The sequence below is a fragment of the Mesitornis unicolor genome, unplaced genomic scaffold (genome assembly GCF_000695765.1).
Source record: "Mesitornis unicolor isolate BGI_N332 unplaced genomic scaffold, ASM69576v1 scaffold49526, whole genome shotgun sequence".
Taxonomy (NCBI): domain Eukaryota; kingdom Metazoa; phylum Chordata; class Aves; order Mesitornithiformes; family Mesitornithidae; genus Mesitornis; species Mesitornis unicolor.
In genome coordinates, this window is record NW_010193933.1 from 976 (window position 1) to 22405 (window position 21430).

The following is a 21430-nucleotide window of genomic DNA, read 5'->3' on the forward strand; positions in this document are numbered from 1 at the left end:
AACCAGGAAAATTAAATAAACTTAGTATTTTCCACAGTTGCAAGATTTTGATGCAGTCTTCTGCAGAAAACTTTCCAGTTGTGAATGCCTATTCGCATTAAAGTTCCACAAATGAGAATTTCTGAGGCACAGAAAATCTCAAGATGTAAAAGACCTCGGAGGACACAAAAGGCTCAGGAGGCAAATGGAAATAACTGGCTTCTTCTAGCCGCAAACCTTCTGAGCCAAACTTCTATCTTGCCTTCAGAACCCAAAGGGCTAAAGAGGCCAGTGCCTTTTTCTAGGGCTCTTACTATCAGAAGAAAACTGAAAGAACCTCTTGAAGCCATTTAGGCAATGAAGCAATCACTGCTGCTTTTAATATATTCTTGCCCTAGGCAACCATCTCTTTCACCTAGCGTACAGATTGCAGAATTGGCCCTGGCAGCAAAATGCAGTGGGTCAGGCAGTCTCAGTGTCACAAAAACAATGAGAGAAGATAGCACAGCTGCAGAAACCTGCCTGGGGTTTTAAAGGCATGTTTGCAGAACTGACAGTTAGGGGCAGAGAGTTTTTCCACACAAAGCCATTAGAAAATGGGCCATTCCCGAGTCCTCAAACAGCTTTTGCTGTATCAAGATTAAGGGAAGATGAGGTAGCTGGGGCTAATACATTGAAAATCAACGCCATTAACAGAGTGAGCAAAAAAGAATAAAAAATTCAAGCCCTGTAGAAGCTGAAACTTTCTGCCGTGCTTCTTGCTGTGTAGAAACAGATTGTACAGTTACCCTGCTCCTGCTTGGATTTGACCTCCGATTCAGAGAGATTAAAAATGTTGATGATGTCTGAATTTCCTGTTTATTAAAAATGCATATAGTTTACATATATGCAGCTGTAGATATGCATATGTATACATTTGTGTGTTGCTGTTGACTACGTTGGACTTTGTATGATATTTTCAGGATTTCAGAGGAGTAGCACTATGATTAGTGAGGTTTAATTCCACATTCTAGGACCTGCCACAGGTTATGGTATGGCAGCACAGATCAACTTCATGGTATCTTCACACCTTCTCAGTGTTTCAGAGCTAATAATGACATACAGACTGGTAAACTTAACTACAGTTAGGAACATTCCTATACATTTGAATGAGATCAGCTTTTCTGTAAAACTTTCAAATAGCCCCTGGCATGCTTTCAGCCTGTGTCAGCTAGCTCTGTCCCATAAAACTCATAATCATCATTTCTGTTTGGACATAGTCTGTTCATATTGCAGCTACTCCGTTTTGGAGACCAAGAGATCTTACTAGCATATACACATGCCACTCTGAGCCAGTTGGCCTCAGTGCCAAGAAACGTTTCCAGACACGCTCACTTTACTAGTAAAGATGCAGCCAATCAGTTGAAATAGAGATCTCACAGCATTATCAGTGGCCTACTGTTGATCTGCTTCAGGCACTCATGATCACGGTCTGAAATTCAGAAAAAGCAACTCAAATGTCAGCAACTGAACATACTCAATTGAATATGGGGACCTGTATAGGTAAAGATCCACAAATGTGAACCCAAGGCAACATTTCCATTTCTCCTAAGCTGCTGGCTTCATGAACCTGAATTCACACTACCTCAGAAACTTCAAAAGGAATAAATAAAAGATTAAAAAACATTGTCATTAGCAATGAAATGGCAACTCATAAAAATTATTTTACACTTAGCAACTTGTTTGGATTATTCTCTTTTACACAGTAACTAGTTTGTGTGCACCAATACATTCTGCCTTTATAAGTGTCCTAATGCGTAAAAAGGAACTATCATATTTCTCTGAGCAATATTCATTTACATACCCATATTTTAATCTCTTTCACAATATTAATTTAGACTGTCATATTTTAATCTCTCTTGTTACTCTCTGGCTGCTTTCTAATTACAAAACTGTCCACCTCTTTCCAAAATTAACAATGAATTATTATTAGGCATTTTGATCTTGGTTCAGTAGAAATAAATTTTCTTCTTTAATGTATTTCTTTTCTTTCTAAGAGCAATGATGATTCATACAGCATAGGCATTTGTATGTAGAGCTTTTCAATGGCTCTAATGAGAAAGATTTTTCTTTTCACTTTCTACTAACAAGGAAAAATTACCTGGACTGTGTTGCTTTATAAACATTTCCCATTGAAGCTGCATTGAGAAAGAGCAAGCATTATACATACAAAAGCATTATGAAACTGTAATATTGTGCATTCTGGAAACTCATAAAGAAAATCAGAAACTAAAATACTTTATAAATAAAGTCTTGAGATTAATTTTGGAGAGAATGATGGAGGGTAAGAAAGAATGGTACTCGGAGAAAAATCAAGCAAAGAACTGGAGGATATCTGTGTCAGTCCAAGTGTAGAAAATGCCTTGAATTCCCAATTAGCTTAGTAAACAGAGCATGTCGCTAGGACAGCAGATTGACTGAATGTCAGCTGGAAAATTATTTCCACAGTGAGTGATTTTGAGACCAACAAGTAAGGACAGAGAAGTCTGCAGGAAAACACTTCTAACCAAAACAGGTGAGGAAAAGAAAACTGTGAGTCTAGACAAAGATGGCTTCAGAACCAAAGGAAGTACCAGTGCATTTGAACCCATTAAAGCATTGAAGTGGAAATTTTATTTTACTAGTTCTTCCTCTTACAAGCTGGATAGTATTCCTTAAAACAAAGCCCCTCTCAGTGGCTTACCTCCCTATTCTTAACTAGGATACATAGCAAATCTGCTTAGCGTTTATCTAATGCTAAAAGCATACTTCCTTCCAATCAGGAAAGTGCAATCTTCAGGCACCAGATTTAGAACAGTGACATTTTATTTTGCATCTAATGTATTATATTGTTAGAAGGTCACACTGTTCTCTTAAAAGCATTCTACTTCTTAGAAATCTCCAAAAATAAACTGAGATTAACATACTTCAAAGACCAAGATCTTCAGCAAAAATATCCACAATAGGGACATTACTACCAATTATAAGAAGAATATACTCATACTAGTAGTAGGATAAATATCTGTCTTTGTATAGGGTTTTAAAATGCTTAAGGATTTTATTTTATCATCTTGTTTCCCATGCAAAGAACAACAACAACAAAAGAATACTGGTCTTGATCTTTGCCAATGAGGGTGAGCCTCAATGAATTCTCTGTGAAAACCATCATGAGTTCTGCTGACACAGATGTGTTGTAAGTCAAACTTCCTCTGCTTATGAATTTCCTCATAATGAGCTTCTCCTAGCTGACATGATATCTGTAAGGGCAGAACACTTATAGAACAGTATAATCCTTTTATATAGGTTATTTTACATATCTTCCCACAAATTGTAACAGATTAAAAGTGTTTAATTTTGCCATCTGCAACCAAATCAACCAATTTGATCTAAAGCTTGTCCAAGTTAGGAAAAAGGCTTTAATCAGGCTTCGGCTCACTTTCTAAATATGGCTGAGATGTTTTATAGCTATATAAATATAGCTATATATAGCTCCAGAAACAAAACTTTCACTATAAATCAGCACAGCATATTACCTGCTCAGCTTCATACAGACACATGTGTTTCCTCGACTTGTTAATAAAAGTTACTCTGCTTTATTACAAAAGGTAACTCCACATTTTCTTCTCTGAATCTTTTCAGAAATATGCTAGAAACGTAAGAAAACATCTACCACCTATTTTATTATCTTCCCATCATCATTTAATGGAACAAATATATTATCATACTTAAAATACACTCTGAAACTGTGATTTTAATATACTTTATTGAAAAAGTACGCAGTTTTAAATTGTTTTCAATGGGACTAAGCAATGGTAACCTCTATCTACCAAGTCCTTTTTGATGAATCATGACTGCCATATGCGAAATTCACATCTGCATGACTTGCAAAGTAAAAAGATAAATCTTTTTTCAACATATCTTTAAGGATTTATATCACCCACAGTTTAAAATCATGAAATGCTGATGCTCTTGACTATATTTCATGTCCTCTATGTGGCACCATTTCCCAGATCACAGTTTATCCATATATTAACATGCCAATTGAACACATCTGTCAAATGTCACCTTGAGAAAATCATCAATAGCAGAGGAAGAACAAGAGGAGGCTTAGCACTAAGGCCTGAGACACCACCACATTCTCTTGCATTTTCCTATAGAAAAAAAAAACAACAAAGGAAAATAAATACAAGCCATTATGCCCAATTATGATACATGATTATTTACCAAACTACATAGGCAGAAAAGGATTGGTGCAAACAACAAAACCCATGAACTAAATACACTCAGGAAGTAATACAGGTACACGTTTTCATTTGAACAAGTTTAGATTGCAGACTGAAAGTAAGCTTGATCAACAAGCATTACACAATCCCCTCCATGTCATATTTTAGGTCTCATTCTACATTACATTACACCATCGAAGGCATGAAATAAAGTCAGTCTAGAGTAAAACAGATGTCTATGAACATATGCTGTACGAGTGACTGTAATCGCATGCTGGTCTCTAGCAGATCTCCTTGGCACTATACAAATAAGAGTACTATGCAGGACACAGAGTAGTAAATATGTGTAATGATCCCTCCCAAGCAATACTATGTGTAAACATGTTGACTATAACTTAACAGTTGAGATACTGAAGCTAGTTACTGAAAAAAATATTAACAGCACAAAGTTCCCATCCATCTCTAATGAGGAATCTTGTGGTCAGCGCTTGAGCCAGAATAAGTTCTCAGATACTCCTGGCTGCCCACCTGTGCTCACATCCTAACATCTTCTCTTATATGATACAAAACACTTTACAAAAGCAGCAAGTCAAGACATTGTCTGCAGTACTAAAAAGATTTTCAGTCCTTACAATGTCACTCACTTCTCCTACTACTGTTTTCTAAGTGTTCAGAAAATTTCCTGATGTTTCATCTTAGAAGATAGTTTTCCTATTTTTTTTAAAGAAATAAAACATCTACCAGACTCTAAAAGAAAGGAAAAGTAGGTAGAAACTTACTTCAGGGTGAAATCCATGACAAGACTCTGGGCGCCTTCTTATCTTCTGAGATTTTAAACGTTCACATTTAAGGGATTCATTATGTACAAGGTAGTTAAGGATAAATCTGCTGAGCATTGCATTTTAATGTCCTGAGTTTATGTGTTGAAATTAATATAGTGACAATCTTTCAGCACCTTCCTTCCTTCCTTCCTCTCCAGGAGAAACCCAAAGTGATATGAGTAGTCAGCACAAGAAAAAGAAGGTAATTCTAGTGCATTCTCCTCAGTGATCTATAGTTTAGATAGTATCATTTACATTTGCACTGCTGTCTTTCCATAAAAAATCTACAATAAAAGCACACTGCAGGCTTTTAAATTTCAACTTCTATGAGAAAACAAATCCTGAACTACAGAACAGCACAAAATAAAAAGTGGGGCAACTAAACATCAAGTGATATATTTACTTTGCTACATTTTTATATTTTTGGAAAGCAGGATTCTGAAACGTTTTCAATACTCCAGTCCAACTCTAAAATAAAAAGATATCTATATTATAAAGAGTTTTATAAGTTTTGATATGAGTAGCTCCATTATCATACGGAAATTACATACTTAGGACCTAATCTGAAAGATGTTTAGCTGTCTAAAGATGACCATGACCCTAAAGATGCACCTTAAAGTGTGCTTGTTTAATTTGTATTGGCTGTTTAAAAAAAATAATAAAGTGAATTCTCCTTGAAAATAAGTAAGAATGCATTCTCGGTTGGCTTAACTTCCTACAGCCTCAGCACTTCATAATAGGTAATGATGCGTTCTTAAGTCATGTAATAAAGGGTTTCCATAATAAGAAATTTGTCAATATTTGCATCTTGAATCTCTTTCTGACACTTTGCAAATAAAAGGATATACCTTATTTCTATAGGTGCCATGGTAATTGGGGGGACAGAATCACAGAAGCATTCATTATCTACTACCACCATGAAGAGATTGCTGCTTGGGATTTGCTGAATAACAAAAGACCTGCAAATTAAAAACAAATCAAATAATGGTGAAATTATCTTTATTTCTGAGCAACAGGTTTTGTTAGGTTTTTTTTAGACTTGTCGACAACACCTGTATTATAGTCACAAATATAATCGACTTCATATACTATATGAAGGACCTTGTAGAAGTAGGCGGCTTTGGGCAATGTTTCAATCAGTTCACAGAATACAGTTGACCATTTTGAGATGTATGTGATGCTGAAAGATACGCAGGTGAAGCAGAATGGATAGGCTTATACTGCTGATACGTTAATGCGGGGACTTGGACACAAGTGAATTACCAACATTATAAGATTTTTCTTTTTCAGATTTCAATACTGGATCTCTCCCCTATCATGAGTACCAAGCTATGCAATTTTGGTCTGGAATTTTTAAGTTCCAATCTGCAAAATCAATGAAGGTCCTTCTGCAGCCACATAGTAATACCTCACAGTCCCAAACCTTAGCCTCTGCAATCACATTAGGGCCTTTATTCACTCTGGGTCTTTCTTGAAGCAACATGAACTACTGAGAAAGATCTCAGCTTTCATTTGTCCTCTTGAGAGTCATTTTATTACTGAGCCAACAAAACAGAGATTAAGGCTCAAAATCTTCCAAAGCAAGGAGATTTATTTTAGAATAATGATGACTATATGGTACAAATATGGTGATAACTCAGCACCACATTCAAATTAAGACAAAGTAGGCAACTCAAAAGAAGGGTGAGAAATAAATACATTGCTTGTAAGGAAAGCACCCAGGGGAGACCAGGGAAGGATCTTGCGGGCATTATTCAATGATCCACATACTTACAATGAGCTGAACTTTTAAGCACATAGCAAAGAGAAAAGCGGGAGGAGGCAGAGCCAGATAGGCAATGGTTAGACTTTTCTTTGAAATTCAGGACACCATACAAAGAAAGGCTTTAAGGCACAGGCTCAATTTTGGATAATTTTTTAAAAAGAGTCTGTCAGAATTTATATATTGCATCAACAGAATAGCTGCCATATCGAATACCATTGAAATATGGCAATCCCAGGAATGAAGTGTTTTTCAGTGTGGTATGCTGGTAAGTGTACAGAAAGTTAAGTGAGGGTTTGAGTACCAAGAAGATGTGGAGAGAAACATACTTTTCCTCAGACATCTTTATTTAAAATACATATTGTCTTACTAAAATAACTCCCAGCTTTTTCCAAAGATCACAGAAAATAAAATTGCAGAGGGGGCAGGGAATCTTCAAACCTAGCTTCAGAAAAAGAATTTGGAAAACTTACTATAAAAATGCTGGCAATGGAAAGATTAAACACTTTTCAGTATTTTTTAAACTTACTGAACCTCCATTAAAATTACACTTACAGCGATCTGCAATATGTTAGCTTTATGTTTATACATTAACTATACATTTACGGCATAATGTGAAAGGCTGAACTTTATAAATGTACCTACCAAACAGCTGGAGCGTGTAGCAAGACTGACATCATTGTAATGGAGCATCTGTGGCTTTGTGGATTTGTGTGTGGGAGAAATGGGGCCAATAAAAGGAAAGGAGGGAAAATCTTTAACAGAAAATAACACCAAAATTGTACTGTATGAATTTCTCAAAACAGTTATGAATAAATCAAACCCTACAGCACAGGAAAAATATTAATTTTATTCCCAGAAATTGGCACAATTTGGATTTTGTGCAGTCTGAAACCTGTATTTATTGTATCATTAAAACTAGCTCAGAAAAGTACCTGAAGGGCGTAAAGTGTTGTAACAATTACCTGGATACTAAATGACTAATTTCTGGTTTTGATGAGGAGTATTCACTCTTCTGTTGTACCTATGGTGTGCCAGACAGCAAGCCCTTTTGTGATAGCCCCTTCTCATGGCCCCCAGATGAGTACTGAAGCCTGTGAGAAGCTGCGTACCATACAGCTTAAAGGCACCCTTTCATGAAAGGTGGGCAGACTTCCTATTTTGTTTCTTCTTTCATCCACTTCACTGGGGTGGCATAAGGGCTGTACAATATAGGCTATTACTTGCCCAAAGAAGAGAAGGGGGAAAAAGAAGTTAAAAAGATTTGGAAGGTCTTCCTACCACCTCACCTAGCTGGAATAAAAAAAGAAAGCACGGTAACCCAGAAGAAACTTTCCACTACAGAACTATGACAGTGAGAAAATTACTATATGGCTCGTCTGACAAAATAGCCCAAAACTTCTATACAAAGGCTTATAGGAATTAAGTGATACAGAAAATTTTGCTAGACCTTGTAATTTAGGCAATGCAGTAATGCAGTATATGCATGGATTGATGGAAATTATGAATTAAAGGGACTGCAAAGAGCAATATATTAGGTTAAGTAAAAAAAACACTTTTCTACTTTAGGAATTATATGATAGGTATTGACTAATTACACTGGTTTAGTTTACAAAACAGTGACTATTCTTACAAATGTACAGTCTGTTTATGTATTGGAGATGTTTGTGAAGTGACCTTCACTTTATGGTGACTACCACAGAACGTGTGACTGCCACCAAAAGAGCCATAAAAAGATGAAACTTCTGGCTCAGTGCACAATTTCTTCCATAGTGTGCAATATCTTAACTAATATCTTGCCAAATGGAACAACTAGCTTCTCATCCACTCTACGAGAGGTAAATTAAAAGGAAAATGGTATCTCCCACAAGCAATAAAGGAATATTTTCTGTTTCACAATTTTCAAACATCATCTTGAAATGAAGTTGTAATTCCATGTATGTGGAAACACAGGCAAAGGATTAACACATCAACAAGTGAAGACAGAGAATTGAAGACAGAGATTGAGTTGAGCAGATAATTAAGGGCAAAAAGAAAATGTCCAATTTAGCTTCCTTTTCTATTAATAGAATGCGCACAAGCAAATTATACTACTTTCAGCTGCTGTGATTTAAAATCATTTTGCATTCATGAGGTATTCTTACCCTCACTAGATCAATGGCAAAGAAGTTTCTGCCAGTCATAACCACAGCAGTTGCTCTGTGACTATTCAGATAATTCACACGGCACTGCTTCCATGCCCAAACTGGATAAAGCACACAATCAGCCCAGCAGCAGCTCTTCTGTTTGAATTCAGCTTTCAGTTTCCATGGTGACATGCACATGCATCTTTGAAATTCATTTTGAGTGAATGTTCATGCCAGTAAGTCTCAGGAACTGAACAGTCACATTAAACAAAAGATGCATAAACACAGTCAGGACAAAGTCTTTCAAGTACTGAAATATTCCACCAAAATGTTTCACTGTGTACACCAAGATTCAGCTGCAAGGGAGAAAAATCTCTAGCAAAACAGGTCCCAGGACTGCAGTGGGAAATAAAGAAAGTTGCTGACAAAGTAATGAAAATGGTCTTGTCTTTAAATAAGAACCTTATTAAAAATTTCTCCTCCATCTTTCATCCACTGAGGAACTAGTTTGGTTTATTTGACATGCAGGTTCAGAGGCTTAAACCAGACCTGAAAACAAACTGCTTCTTTAATTTGCGGTGAAGGTGAGGAAGGAAGAAATTTAATACTTGAAAGGGGTAGAGCGAGAAAGAGGAAGAAAACTGAGTCATGCCAAACTATTTTGTTAATGAAGAAAAAAATAAGATCAGAGAGTAAATCTGCAAGAAAGTCTGTATTTTGGGTCAGAGCATTACACAACTATTTTTTGTGTGTTGCACACACTTTATCTGTTTCTTTCTAACATATTTCTCTATTGGCCCATATAAAAATATCTGCGTAAATATCACACAAATTGATATGGGAAAAAAAAACAGCAAGTATTTATTAATATGTTCCCAGAAAACTATTTTTCCTTTGTTGAATGAAACAGGAAAAGTCTTGCATTTCAAGTACTGCTGCATTCATAATTATATTTGTAAAGTTGTGCTGATGAATGCATAAGAAAGGACTTTCAATGTGTCTGGTGGCTAAATGACTCTTCCCACAGAGACCTAGTTTTTTTAAATTTCTTAAGATATCCTAGAATTGGGAAAGCATCATAATAGGACTGTAATATGAATTTTGGAGGGCAGTCACACCAGCTGCCTTTGTGCATGTAACTTGGGTTCCTGCATTAGAAGGGTAATCATCTCCAACTCTGAACAGGGTCCATACAGAGACACAGGCTATTCAAGGATAATTCAGAGCACGAGCTCGGCTTCGGCGATCTGAATCATCCTCTGCAGGAGGGTCTGTTTCTCTCTTTAATGGCCACATTGTGATCCTGCAGAGAAATGCATCCTGAACAAGGCAAAACGGGATGCCTAAAGCTAAGTGCAGATTACAACATCTGTTCTAAAAAAGCCAGCAAGCTACCTTCAAACCTGTGTTGTTTTTTCTTCCAATTTGAACCTCTTCCTTTTGCTTGTCTGTGTATAAGTTTTCATGCATTATAATATATGCCTTACATTCTTATCATAATGATTTCTTCCAAAGACTATATTTAAAAATAAACAAACCCAAACCCAAACAGACCACAACCTAATTTCAAAAATTCCTGCTCTTCTTCTTCTTGTATGAACCACTTTCTCCTGTAAGGAGGAATAATTAGAAGATACACTCAGGGCAGTAGAGGAGCAGGGACTGAGCTGACACTACCCTTGCTGCGCTGCCCTCTTTCACACCCTGTGCTTCTTTCTCTTCCTTTCGTCTTCCGGCCTCTGAAGCCCTGGGGTGGCAAAGTATCAGTAAGGCAACTGGGAGAGGGCCAAACCTCCCTGGAAAGTAGGGGGATGATCCAAGATGGGGGGAAAGGGCAGTGATGATAAGACAAGCAGTTTTGGAGCCCTGTGGGAAAGGGACGGGGGAAGAAGGTTATCAGCTGCTGCAGCAGGTGGCTTTGTTGTGGGGCCTCTGCACTCTGTCCCCTTAGGAATTTTGGAGCATCTTCCACATTGATGAAACCAGGCAGAGCAGTAGCAAGGCTAGCAAAGCTGAGCTAGACCTCTTTTACTTCCTTCCTGCTGCAGTCATTAGGCTGCTGTATCTCTTGAAGTAAGGAGACCAGTTTACTGGCCAACTTGAAGATCACATCCTTCTGTAAGTCACTCATGCTGCGATCATATCTGTGCTCATGACAACAGACTCTGTGCAGTAGAGTATGTGGTCACAATAATCACATGGCTTAGGTGGGATTTTAATCCCATAAACATTTACATGGCTGTTCAGATTCACCTTTAATTTCATGTTCAGAAGCTTAAACAGCCTGACTCAAGGGGAAAAAAATACGTATGTATATTTTTCAATTGCTTCTGCAATGACCATAGGAATACTCCATTATTGTTTAATTTTACAGTGATGACTGTGGGATTTATATTCAAATTTTGACTACAGTAATGTCTCATTTTTGTGTTATGTCACTCTGGCACATACATAATCATATCAATCATTTTTAGGAAGCAATAGGAAAGATCTTTTAGGTACCATTTGTTTTGCTCATGCAGATGAATCCTACAAAGCTTGGAAGAATTTCACTGTGAGTAGTTTGAACTAAAACTGAGAGCAATATTTTCAAATTGGCAACCTAAACACACGCACAAAGATGTGAAAAAGTAGCCTGAATTTCCATGCTACTCAACTCTGATAGCCTCCACTGGGTACTCTGATGCTTCAGCATCTCTCTGAATTCAGCCATTTCCCTCCAGGCTTTTCAGTGTATTTTTCGAATGCAAATCTGCATTAATGAATTTTGAGTATTTTGGATTAAGATTAGTCATAACTTTGGGATTACATTTCATATCTGTCAAATTTGATCTTTTCTACTTTTTAGAGAAAGAAAAAACATACCAGCACCAGGGTACAGTAAATGGAAAATATTGTCCACTCTGCACTCAAATATGTGTTACTCACATAACTGTTGGTTGCAAATAGTCAACCCTAATGGACTGGAACAACTTTAAGCATTCAACTGAAGTGCAGATATCCACTGCGCTGTTTCTCAACTCCTATCATGTGCTTTCCAGGCTGCTTGCTACATTTCCAACCCACATTTCTCTCACTTATCACATTTTTTAAATGACTGAATGAAATGTTTATAACACAGTCAAATTGGGCTACTTGGTTTTTTTTTCAAATAAATGATGATAAAGAATTGAATATCTTTAATGCAATTTATAAAAATAACATAGATGCCAATAACAACATTTCTGAGAGCTGGAGCAGCTAAAGTATACAAAAAATGCAGCTAGTGGTTCTCTTATTTAAAAGAAGACAGATAAACTCCCAGCCTCAGGCCTGCAACCTGACCCCCTGATAGCAAAACACTGCTACCACGTACAGCCTGACTGACTTCAGCATAATTTGGTGTCAGTATAAACAGACCTACTCAATGCAATGTTTAGAATCGAGGATTTAAATTAACAATATCAACTTCACCATTCCTGTGTCTGCTGAAGGCTTGCAATCCTGGAGAGCTGTGGCATGGTTGGAAACAGCTTTGTTTCAGATTAAGAAAGCCCAGAAGTGCCATTCCTCTTCCATTATCTACCAGAGGATGCTTTCTCAAATAAGTGATACTCAGATAAGAGTACCTTAACAACTGCCTATCCAAAAGCTTTGAGTATACAGAATTTAGGATGAAAAAAGTACTAGCATTTGGCAATGCTCCTAAGCTTTCTAGTCCAGCTGCTCTGCTTTATGAGGATGTAAGATAATGGAGAGTTTCAGATCAGTAGGTTTAAAATGGACTGCAAAATTTTTGCAAAGAAACCAATCTCAGAAATTCTACAAAATTTAAATATGAGTCAAGGTTCATATCCCGAAGCTTAGAGTGTAGCATAGGTGAGTCTCCATAAGCATAGTGGGTATTCTGTGATAAACAATGAACAGAGGAGATACAGTAATCGGCACAAAGGAAATAATTTCAGAGGTCTCTTAAAGCTTGGACTTTACTTTCTGACAGTGGCACCTGGTTTGCAGGATGATGACAGGGTGGTCAGAGAAGTTATCCAGATGCAGTTCTATTAGAGCATGGTTGCCAATGTGTTCTTAGCAGTTTTTTTAAAACCTTACTTAAGTAGCTGTGGTTTGTATTGAGAGACATCTCAGACAATGTTTTTAAAATATTATATGATATATAAACTAGTTTCTAAATATAATTTAAAGATTAAAAAGCCAGTTGATTTCCTCTGGTTTAGGAAGGCTCACAAATATCACATGACACTGTAAAAGTTATTTTTGAATTGCATGAATTGGTAACTACACCTTTCCACAGATTTAGGTCTTGTCTGATGTACAAAAACTGGTATGGCTCTAGCAAAGAGCTGTGCAACACAAATTGAAGTATAAAAAGCAGGGATGATAAGGAGATTCACATCAGAAGAGTAAGAAATCCTAGAACTGAAGTGCTTATCAGATGTGTCCCCAGTACGCTTTGCCGGGATGTTGTTCATTTATTTCTGTAAATACAAACTTCAGCAACAATTGAGAAGACCACATCTGAAAGAATTAAGTACACTGCATGTCATCTTCTTCACAGCTAGTTAAAACTCCATAATATTTTAGGTAATATAAAAATGTGCCCTGCATGGCACTCAAACACCATGTTTGCATTGGTTTTCATCACTCAGACTATAATAGACTATTAATATATTATAAACTGAAATAAATCTCCTAGTGATAGCAATTCTTCATAAGTGTACCTGGCTTTAAAATTCACTGCAATGTTTTTCAATTTTAGTAAGCTTTCCTAGTTCAAGACATCTTTGATAGATACATGTTACTATTCAGCTCAATATATTATGGCATTATACAACTTTGAAAATCTCCTGTCATTATAAAGGATCCTTTCATTGCATCATCTACTACCTGTCATTTGGTTAATATTTATACCTGCTTGTTTAAAATGTAAATTTCTGTTAACTTTTAAGTAGTGGTAATATTTACAGTTTATAGCGCTACTGAGCTTAACTATGAACAGTGAATGGGTGGAGGTCACCCCCTTCCCACATGGAAGTTTTATTTATAAATTTCTCAAGCAATTCAGCTCTAGTCTGATTTGGAAGACATAAGTAGGCAGTTAAGAGAGAGAGCACATCTACATCCTATTAGAAAAAAAACTATAGTGAAACTAATTAATAGATAAAATTGCTAGGAAGTTGATCAATGTATCTCTATGATTTTACAGTACTTACAAATGGACCTCATGGTCAGTCCTATGAAGTCTCCTAATGTAAAAGTTGCACATATCCACAGGAAAAGACCACTGTACATTTCCTCATCTCTCTCTCCCTTCTATGGAGTCCCCCTTTCTATATATATTCCTTGCCATTAAAAATGCCCTCTGAAAAAGATTACTATGGTTAGATTTTTTTTTTACATTAAATATACTATTTCTCCACAGTGATCCACAGTGATTCTCTCTTTTTTTTAATGACAATTTTTCAGCTTTTTAAAATGATGATTACAATGCCAAGCAAATTGAGAGAATCTGAATAAAGATTTGCACAGTTTTGTCAGCTAAATTAACAAACTCCAAGGTCTTGATTTTTTGGGGAACACTCTGGTATAGAAACTGGGAATAATAAAGAAAGATGATTTTCAATGTAAGGTGGCATACTGTGTATAAACAGCTACGATACTGCTGAAATTAACAAGCACACTAAAAAGGGTCTGAAACAAAAAAGTAATGTTGAAAATCTTTGTTTAAAAAAAACACAACAAAACCCAAGCAAACAACAACAAAAAACCCTTAAAAACTGTCCAATAGGGTTGTTAAACTAATGACTGGCAGGCACAGACCTGTCTGGTAACTTATACATGTCTTGCCCTATTATTTCATATACCTATTTTCTTAAATGAAAATAGTAATTTGCAGCGTTTCCTGAACTGGTCATTCAAAATATACATTATCAAAGGGTAGAGTTAAATTACCCATACAGTTACTTTAAATTGCACCTGCATGACAAACATTATAATCACTGTTGCCTTTGGAGTGAAGAGGAAGTTAGTCAGCATACAATTGGAGATGTGTGGGTAATGTGTGGGTATAGGATTTTAAACTAAGTATAAAGATCTTTATTAAACAATTCTAGCAGTTTAAGCTGCATAATTTGATACTTTTTGCAAGTAAAGAACAAGAAAAAAATACATTTTTTGGGATCTCCTAGAGTTTTGGGGTTTTGGCTACCCTAAGTTTCTGCCAATACTGTTGTTACTGCAAATATAAAGACTTTTTAACACTAATAAGTATTCTGCAAGTCTGGAAGATCTGATTTTTCAAACCAGAAGTGCAAGATGACTCTGTAGACTAAGATTTTGATTCCCGAGACTTCAACAATTAACTACCAAGGTATGCAAAATACTGAGTTTCCCTTGAAGTTAGTCCTTGACTTCTAAGCACGCTCTCAGAGGTTGAGATCTGTTCAACATTGCCAAGACAAGCAGTAAGCAACTTGACTATAGCACACCTGTGACTCAACATGGGCATAGTTCAAACCCATTTATGTCCATGTTATTGCATGTGTACTTGGCATGGTTGCTGAAGAAGCAAGCGTGTAAAAACATATATTCTAAAGAAGGTATGGTGAAATACAGAAATATAGGATCCTGGCTTTTTGCAGGGTCCTATAAGTTGGATTCAGTCAAATGAATACGACCCAAAATGTCTTCTAGAAGACTGACTATAATTTACTGCTCAACCTACTCCAGGAAATCTATAGGGATATCCTGACGTACATAGATAGAGCTTCAAATGAGAATAAATTTGCCCTTGATGCTTTGCTTGTTTTATGTGGCAAGCTGATTTGTTTAGAAGTAAACTAACTACATCTGAAAAGGCAAATTATTTATTTCATGGGAAATTTAACTGCATATTTATTTACACATTTATTTACACAAACATGATCAAGTACAGTAGTTTGGCAAGCTTCTACTGAGAAAGAAATGCAGAAATATTTTACCAAGTGGTGGTATATCTCAAGATTAAGCGGTTTTTAAAAACCATTACCATTTTAATGTCTGCAGTTTGCACTGTTCCAGAAACTAATATACTCATGACCTGAGCAATCTGAATCTAATTTGTATTGTTTTTTATCTGTTAATAAGTGCATTCAGTGGACAAGCATGAAATTTGCCATTATATATCCAGATGAAGGCTTCAGTGTCATTGTGAGCTATAATTCCACTGTCGTTTACCTCTTTTAACTGACAATAAGCAACACTCAACGCCCAGTCTATAAGAAGGCATGAGAAGGCATTTGGTTTATTGACGATTTTCCCTGTTAAATCATTTCTGCTTACTAACATTCCAACAGGCCAAATATATAATGCCTGGGGCAGTGTTTATTAAAATAAGTAATTTATGTCAATTTAACAAGCAATTTGCATGTGATATAAAACAAAGTAAAGGAAACACATTCATCTTGCATAATTAAAACACACGCATAAGTCTTTCCCAGGGTTAGGATGACTGTAGCTGCATACTTCTTTGCTTCCCTAGTGAAAATACGTCTTTCTCATATATACTTTTCTCTTTATTTTGTATCTTAAGACTGTGCACAAAGAATTAACTGGGAACAAAACAGTTTCTTTGGGTTTTTGGTACTGACCTTGTGGACCCCTGAGTGCAGTAATTAAAAGAGAAGGGTGCTTTGCTCGCTGGGTCATTGGAAGTAAAGCCAGATTTTTGATCTGCATCCAAGTCCAGTATGTCATCACACATGAACAGGAGGGGTTAAAAGGGCAGATTTTTAGGCATTTGACTGTGTAACTGCTGCCTGATTTCTATATCCATAGTTTCTACAGTTGCACATGCAAATTTGGCAACTATGTACTCAAATGTTTTCTTACAACTTTGAAATTTTGAAACGGATACTTAATGTATAAATAGTCAGATGAGTAAGTTGCTGTGCCTACAGAAGATCTACACCCACGCTCATAGCAGCCTGAGTTAATGCTGAAATTAACGGTATTTTCCTAAATGGAGCTAAATGAAAACATCCAAATTTTCATGCAGAAAGAGATTTGCAATTAGAGAAATTTTTTTTGTTTTGTTCGTCAAACAGGTGAGTGGATATACTAAAAAGATCAGGTAACTTCCTCCAGTCAAATATCAAAACAGCCATCACCCTTTCCAACTTTGTCTTTCTAAGGACGCTTTCCTTAGACTTTTTAGTGCTTTTAAAGTACCAGCAATTAAACTTTGCAATGCTGACATCACCAGAAAGCAAAAATTGGTAATGTAACCAGTGAGAGTTGCTGAAGAACTTTGGTTGACATGCTCACTTATATCAAAAATTGGCTAACACACTGGGACAATGCCTCATAAAACTGCAAGCAGCATTGAGATGCTTGTTTAGCCAAAGATTTCAAATTTAAAGTCTAATCAAAAACACATCTCTGAGCAGCACAATGCTTTTAAACCCATATCAAGTGTGTTTGGCAATAGTGTAGTTCTAACTCAACAGAAAGAGTGCCAGTCAACATTGATAAAGAATAAATATTTCTCTTTAGGAATTAACTATTTCCAACACTGAAGCTGCCATAGAACATTCAATAGTCCATCATCTGAGTCTTCAGAAGAAATGCTTTTCTTAAAAAAAAGGTTTTTACTATAAAAGGGAACACTTTACTGGAAAATAGGAAAGCATTTCAGATTTTTAAAAAATCCTTGGTTTTCTGTCTTATTGACAGTGCTTAGAAAATGTGGGTTGACTTGTTTTTGATTGCTGTTTAAATAACAGATTAATAATTGTTGGGATATTGAATAACAACAAATTATGGTGTGGGACAGCCAAACCCTGACCCTAATGATATTCTTATGTTAATTCTTATTTTCTTTCAGGCTCCTGCTTTCTTAATAAAACCTGTATTTTTGAAAACTGTTTTTAAACATTGCAAATTATCCCAAAGCAGCATTTATTTTTTGCTAGAAAAATATAAGTTTACATATAGAGAATGTATTTTCTATTCAAAGAAACTACTATTTTCTACTATTTTCTGACTCAAAGTCCACTTAAGTGTATAGGTGCCGATCCACTGATTGAATAATTCTTCAGAGATGGCTGAAAAGGTGAGCCAGCTACTTATGTAGTCATTAGCATGTAATCCTTCCTACTGTGTGATTTATTTGTGATGATACTTTGATTTAAATCCAAGCACCCATGATTAAAAATTATGATTGGAACCATTTATAAGAATAAGGCTTAGTTTTCATAGCTACAGTTGGTAGCTGTTGCCCTTGGTAACGGTGAAGTGCAGAGTATTTCTGTAAGATCAGTAACAGCACACTCAGGACAGAATAAGACTGAGCCTCTGACTCTCGCTATGCGACCTTGTTGACTATGACTTTGTTAGCAATAACACAGTATTTGTGCTCCAAAATGTCTTATCTAAGTAACATTTTATGTTTTCAATTAACATCAGTCATCATTTTTACTTCTACTGAGAGACTGCATTTAGTCTCCTTTTTCAAACAAGGACTCTATAGTAGTGCCTGACGCTGTAGAAACAAAAGACAGTGACTCGAATGAGTAACTTGTGACACAAACTTTCTTGCAGCAGAGTATTTGCACAACTTTCATTTGCAAACCTGTTCACAATATGCTGACTTTTCCAGTGTCTTTCAAATAAGTTTGCAATATTAGCGTGGGGGTACATTCAGCTAAATATTTACAAATATCTTCAATTTGTAAACAAGATTTGCAAATATATCACAAACAGATTAATCTGTAACATAATCCAAGGAGGACGCAGAAAATAATCCTACTGACTCAAAGGACTGAATGCAGAGCCCAGTATGCAACAGACGCCATGCAGGTTAACAATTGAACACCGTGTCAGTTCAAGAGTCACTGCATAGAAGGTTGAACCCTAATTTTGACTGATTGAGCCCATCATTCTTAAATTACAAGTATTAAGCAATACACTTGCTTGTAAAAATATTTATTGGAACTGAGGAGATGAAACAGAAAACTGGATCAGAAGATGTAGGTCTACAAAGGACTTTGGGTCAAATTCCTTAACTGTTCTGCGGGAAAGTGTCCTGGGTTGTAACAAAAATATCTGGAATCCAATGCAGTCTGCAATCTTAGATGCAATTTGTAGATTGTTAATGACAGTGGGTAAATGGTATAATGAAGAACTTTCCCATGAGAATCTAATAGTTCTTCTGGATTATTTCTTTAGGTTGTGCCATCACTTGTGGAGAAAAATAATGTGTGTCTTGAGATCAGTTTGTAACTTACAGGGTTTTCTTTAGTTTTTTTTGTTCCACTGCGGAATACAAAATGTTTTTCTATGAAAAAGATCTTAGCACATTATTTCTGAAATACTATAATTTTCACTAAACTCAGTTTCCAACGTGGTGCTGTCCAAGTATTGCAGAATTGTGTTATTTTTGAAAGTTATTTCCTTTGACCTGAAGTTACCTAAGACGACAGACTGAAATCTGCATTCCTTTGAGAGAACCTGGTCCTGTTAAATTAATAATGACTGTTTGCAAGATTTAAGCATAAGAGATGTATGATAACTTGTTGCACAAATTCTTACTAATCTTCTGCTAAATGATCATAAAATAAGACTGTTTGAATTCTACAGTGCTGGCATAAAGCACTCACAGCAGTGTAACAAACATTGTATTTGATATGTCAAGTGGAAAAGTCATGGTTTGATTTTGTTGAGTTTGTACTTTTCAGGCAGTGGGCCCTATTGTTACTTAAAGTGCTTCCTAGGATTCATTTATAAAGGACTTTAGTACTTCTATGTCACAAAGCCATATAAAAACAATTATCCATACTAGACATTAATAATTTCCTTTTAATTAAAAATTGGTCATCAGCAAATTAAAAGTGAATATTAGCACTTAAAATACATCTGCAGTGTACTTGCTCCTATTTCCTGTTTTAAAACTATGAAGAGATCACAGAATCACAGAATCACAGAATGTTAGGGATTGGAAGGGACCTCAAAAGATCATCCAGTCCAATCCCCCTGCCGGAGCAGGAACACCCAGATGAGGTTGCACAGGAAGCTGTCCAGGTGGAGATGGAGGAGAAAATTTCAGAGCAAGTCTAGATGCATACCTATTGACTTCAAAGAGTCAGAGTTCAAAGTTTTCACCTTTATTTGCTAACTGCATATTGATTGAGTCTGCAAAGAGATAGTTGTCACAGGTTTTGACTTATAAATTCTTATTGACATTTATATAGACAGATTTTTGCTGTAAATACTGTAAATCACCTTTGTGATGATTACCTCTCAGCATAAAGGAAATCCAATTAAGAGACTTAGTAAACTAAAGTACAGAAATTTGCATAAAGAATATCTATACAATTCTTTAATTACATATTATATATATATATATATATATAATTACATATGTACCATAACTACAGTAAAAACAAAACCACACATACACCCTACATGCAGAGAAAAGACATTTTTGGTATGAAAGAGGAAAGCTAGACTGAAGTCTTTATCTTTTAACCCTATGAGAGGCAATTTTACAGTAGCAGTGGTAGAGCCATCAAGGTTACAGCACTGACATGTGAGATTTGTTACCATTAACTCAGTTTCCCATCACTTAAACTTTGGAGGATGGATTTAATCCTCTCTCACTCTTTCAGACTCAGTTCTAAGAAGGAAAACAACCAGATCTCACAGTACCACAAGGGAACTTCTAACCTATGCAGCAGGCTTTCACCCCTGTTTAAAAGAGCTAGCAGCACTAACCTTTTAATATCTAAATCTTTACAGAAAATGCCCTTAGAATGCTGCCCATGTCCAGGAAAATTCTTAAAACATTTACAATTCTTTTAAATTAGCATAAGCCTCTACTAGTTTAACATTTTTTGGTAAAAACTAACAGGTACTTTAATTTGAGAGTATCAAACTTTTAAATGACCCCTGTAATAAGAGAAATGACAACTTGAGAGAGGTCGTTATATAAAACACAAGACTTGTACATTCTTCAACATAACCTTGAATAACTTAGTTTTACTGCTTTGTCACAAATAGTTGTATAAAAAAAATTGAAAGGGCTTACTTGAAACAGTCATCACAAGCAATATTCCCCGTGGTCTCCTTTATAGTGCGTTCAGAAATAAAAGCTGGATATTCAGTGTCACAAGGCTCTAGGGTTTGTTTCAACCTCTGCGCTATAGGCACAGGAAAAAATATCTTGATGTTAACATGGGAAGAACAGCACACAAAATTCTGAACAACATGCTATGCTGTATTACAGAGCTCACAGAGAACGGAAATCTTACTCAGCTTCTGCCACCCTGTGAGATTTCCTAGGCAGTGCATAACACTATCTTTTCAATTAAAAAAAAAAGTTTCTCCACAGAATGTAATTTTGTAAGACATAACTGTTAAAGTAGTTATTCATGGTTTAGCCACTGCTAACCTACTTTACACTCATGCACAAGGTTTTGTTCTTTGTCTCTAGATTCAAGACGGACTTACTGCTGTTCTCACTCCAGT

The 21430-nt window shown here is 36.0% G+C and overlaps 1 protein-coding gene across 1 annotated transcript; it reads right to left on the reverse strand.

Moving 5' to 3' along the window:
- Positions 1–3741: 3741 nt before the first annotated feature.
- On the reverse strand, positions 3742–21124 carry LOC104543100 (voltage-dependent calcium channel subunit alpha-2/delta-3-like). Its single transcript, XM_010187624.1, has 4 exons — positions 20991–21124; positions 5888–6000; positions 5000–5082; positions 3742–4148 (listed from the first exon to the last, which is right to left on the reverse strand). Exons 2-4 carry the CDS (start codon positions 5958–5960, stop codon positions 4059–4061), a joined length of 246 nt encoding a protein of 81 aa, XP_010185926.1. The 5' UTR covers positions 5961–6000; positions 20991–21124; the 3' UTR covers positions 3742–4058.
- Positions 21125–21430: the final 306 nt, after the last annotated feature.

Bases quoted from the DNA above. Each gene is read 5' to 3' on its own strand.
- LOC104543100 (XM_010187624.1), bottom strand. From the start codon at position 5,960: ATGGTGGTAGTAGATAATGAATGCTTCTGTGATTCTGTCCCCCCAATT. The intron at 5,083-5,887 runs ATATCCTTTTAT...ACTACCTTGTAC, and splicing joins GGCACCTATAGAAATAAGGT to ATAATGAATCCCTTAAATGT. The intron at 4,149-4,999 runs GTAAGTTTCTAC...TTTTTTCTATAG, and splicing joins GTCATGGATTTCACCCTGAA to GAAAATGCAAGAGAATGTGG.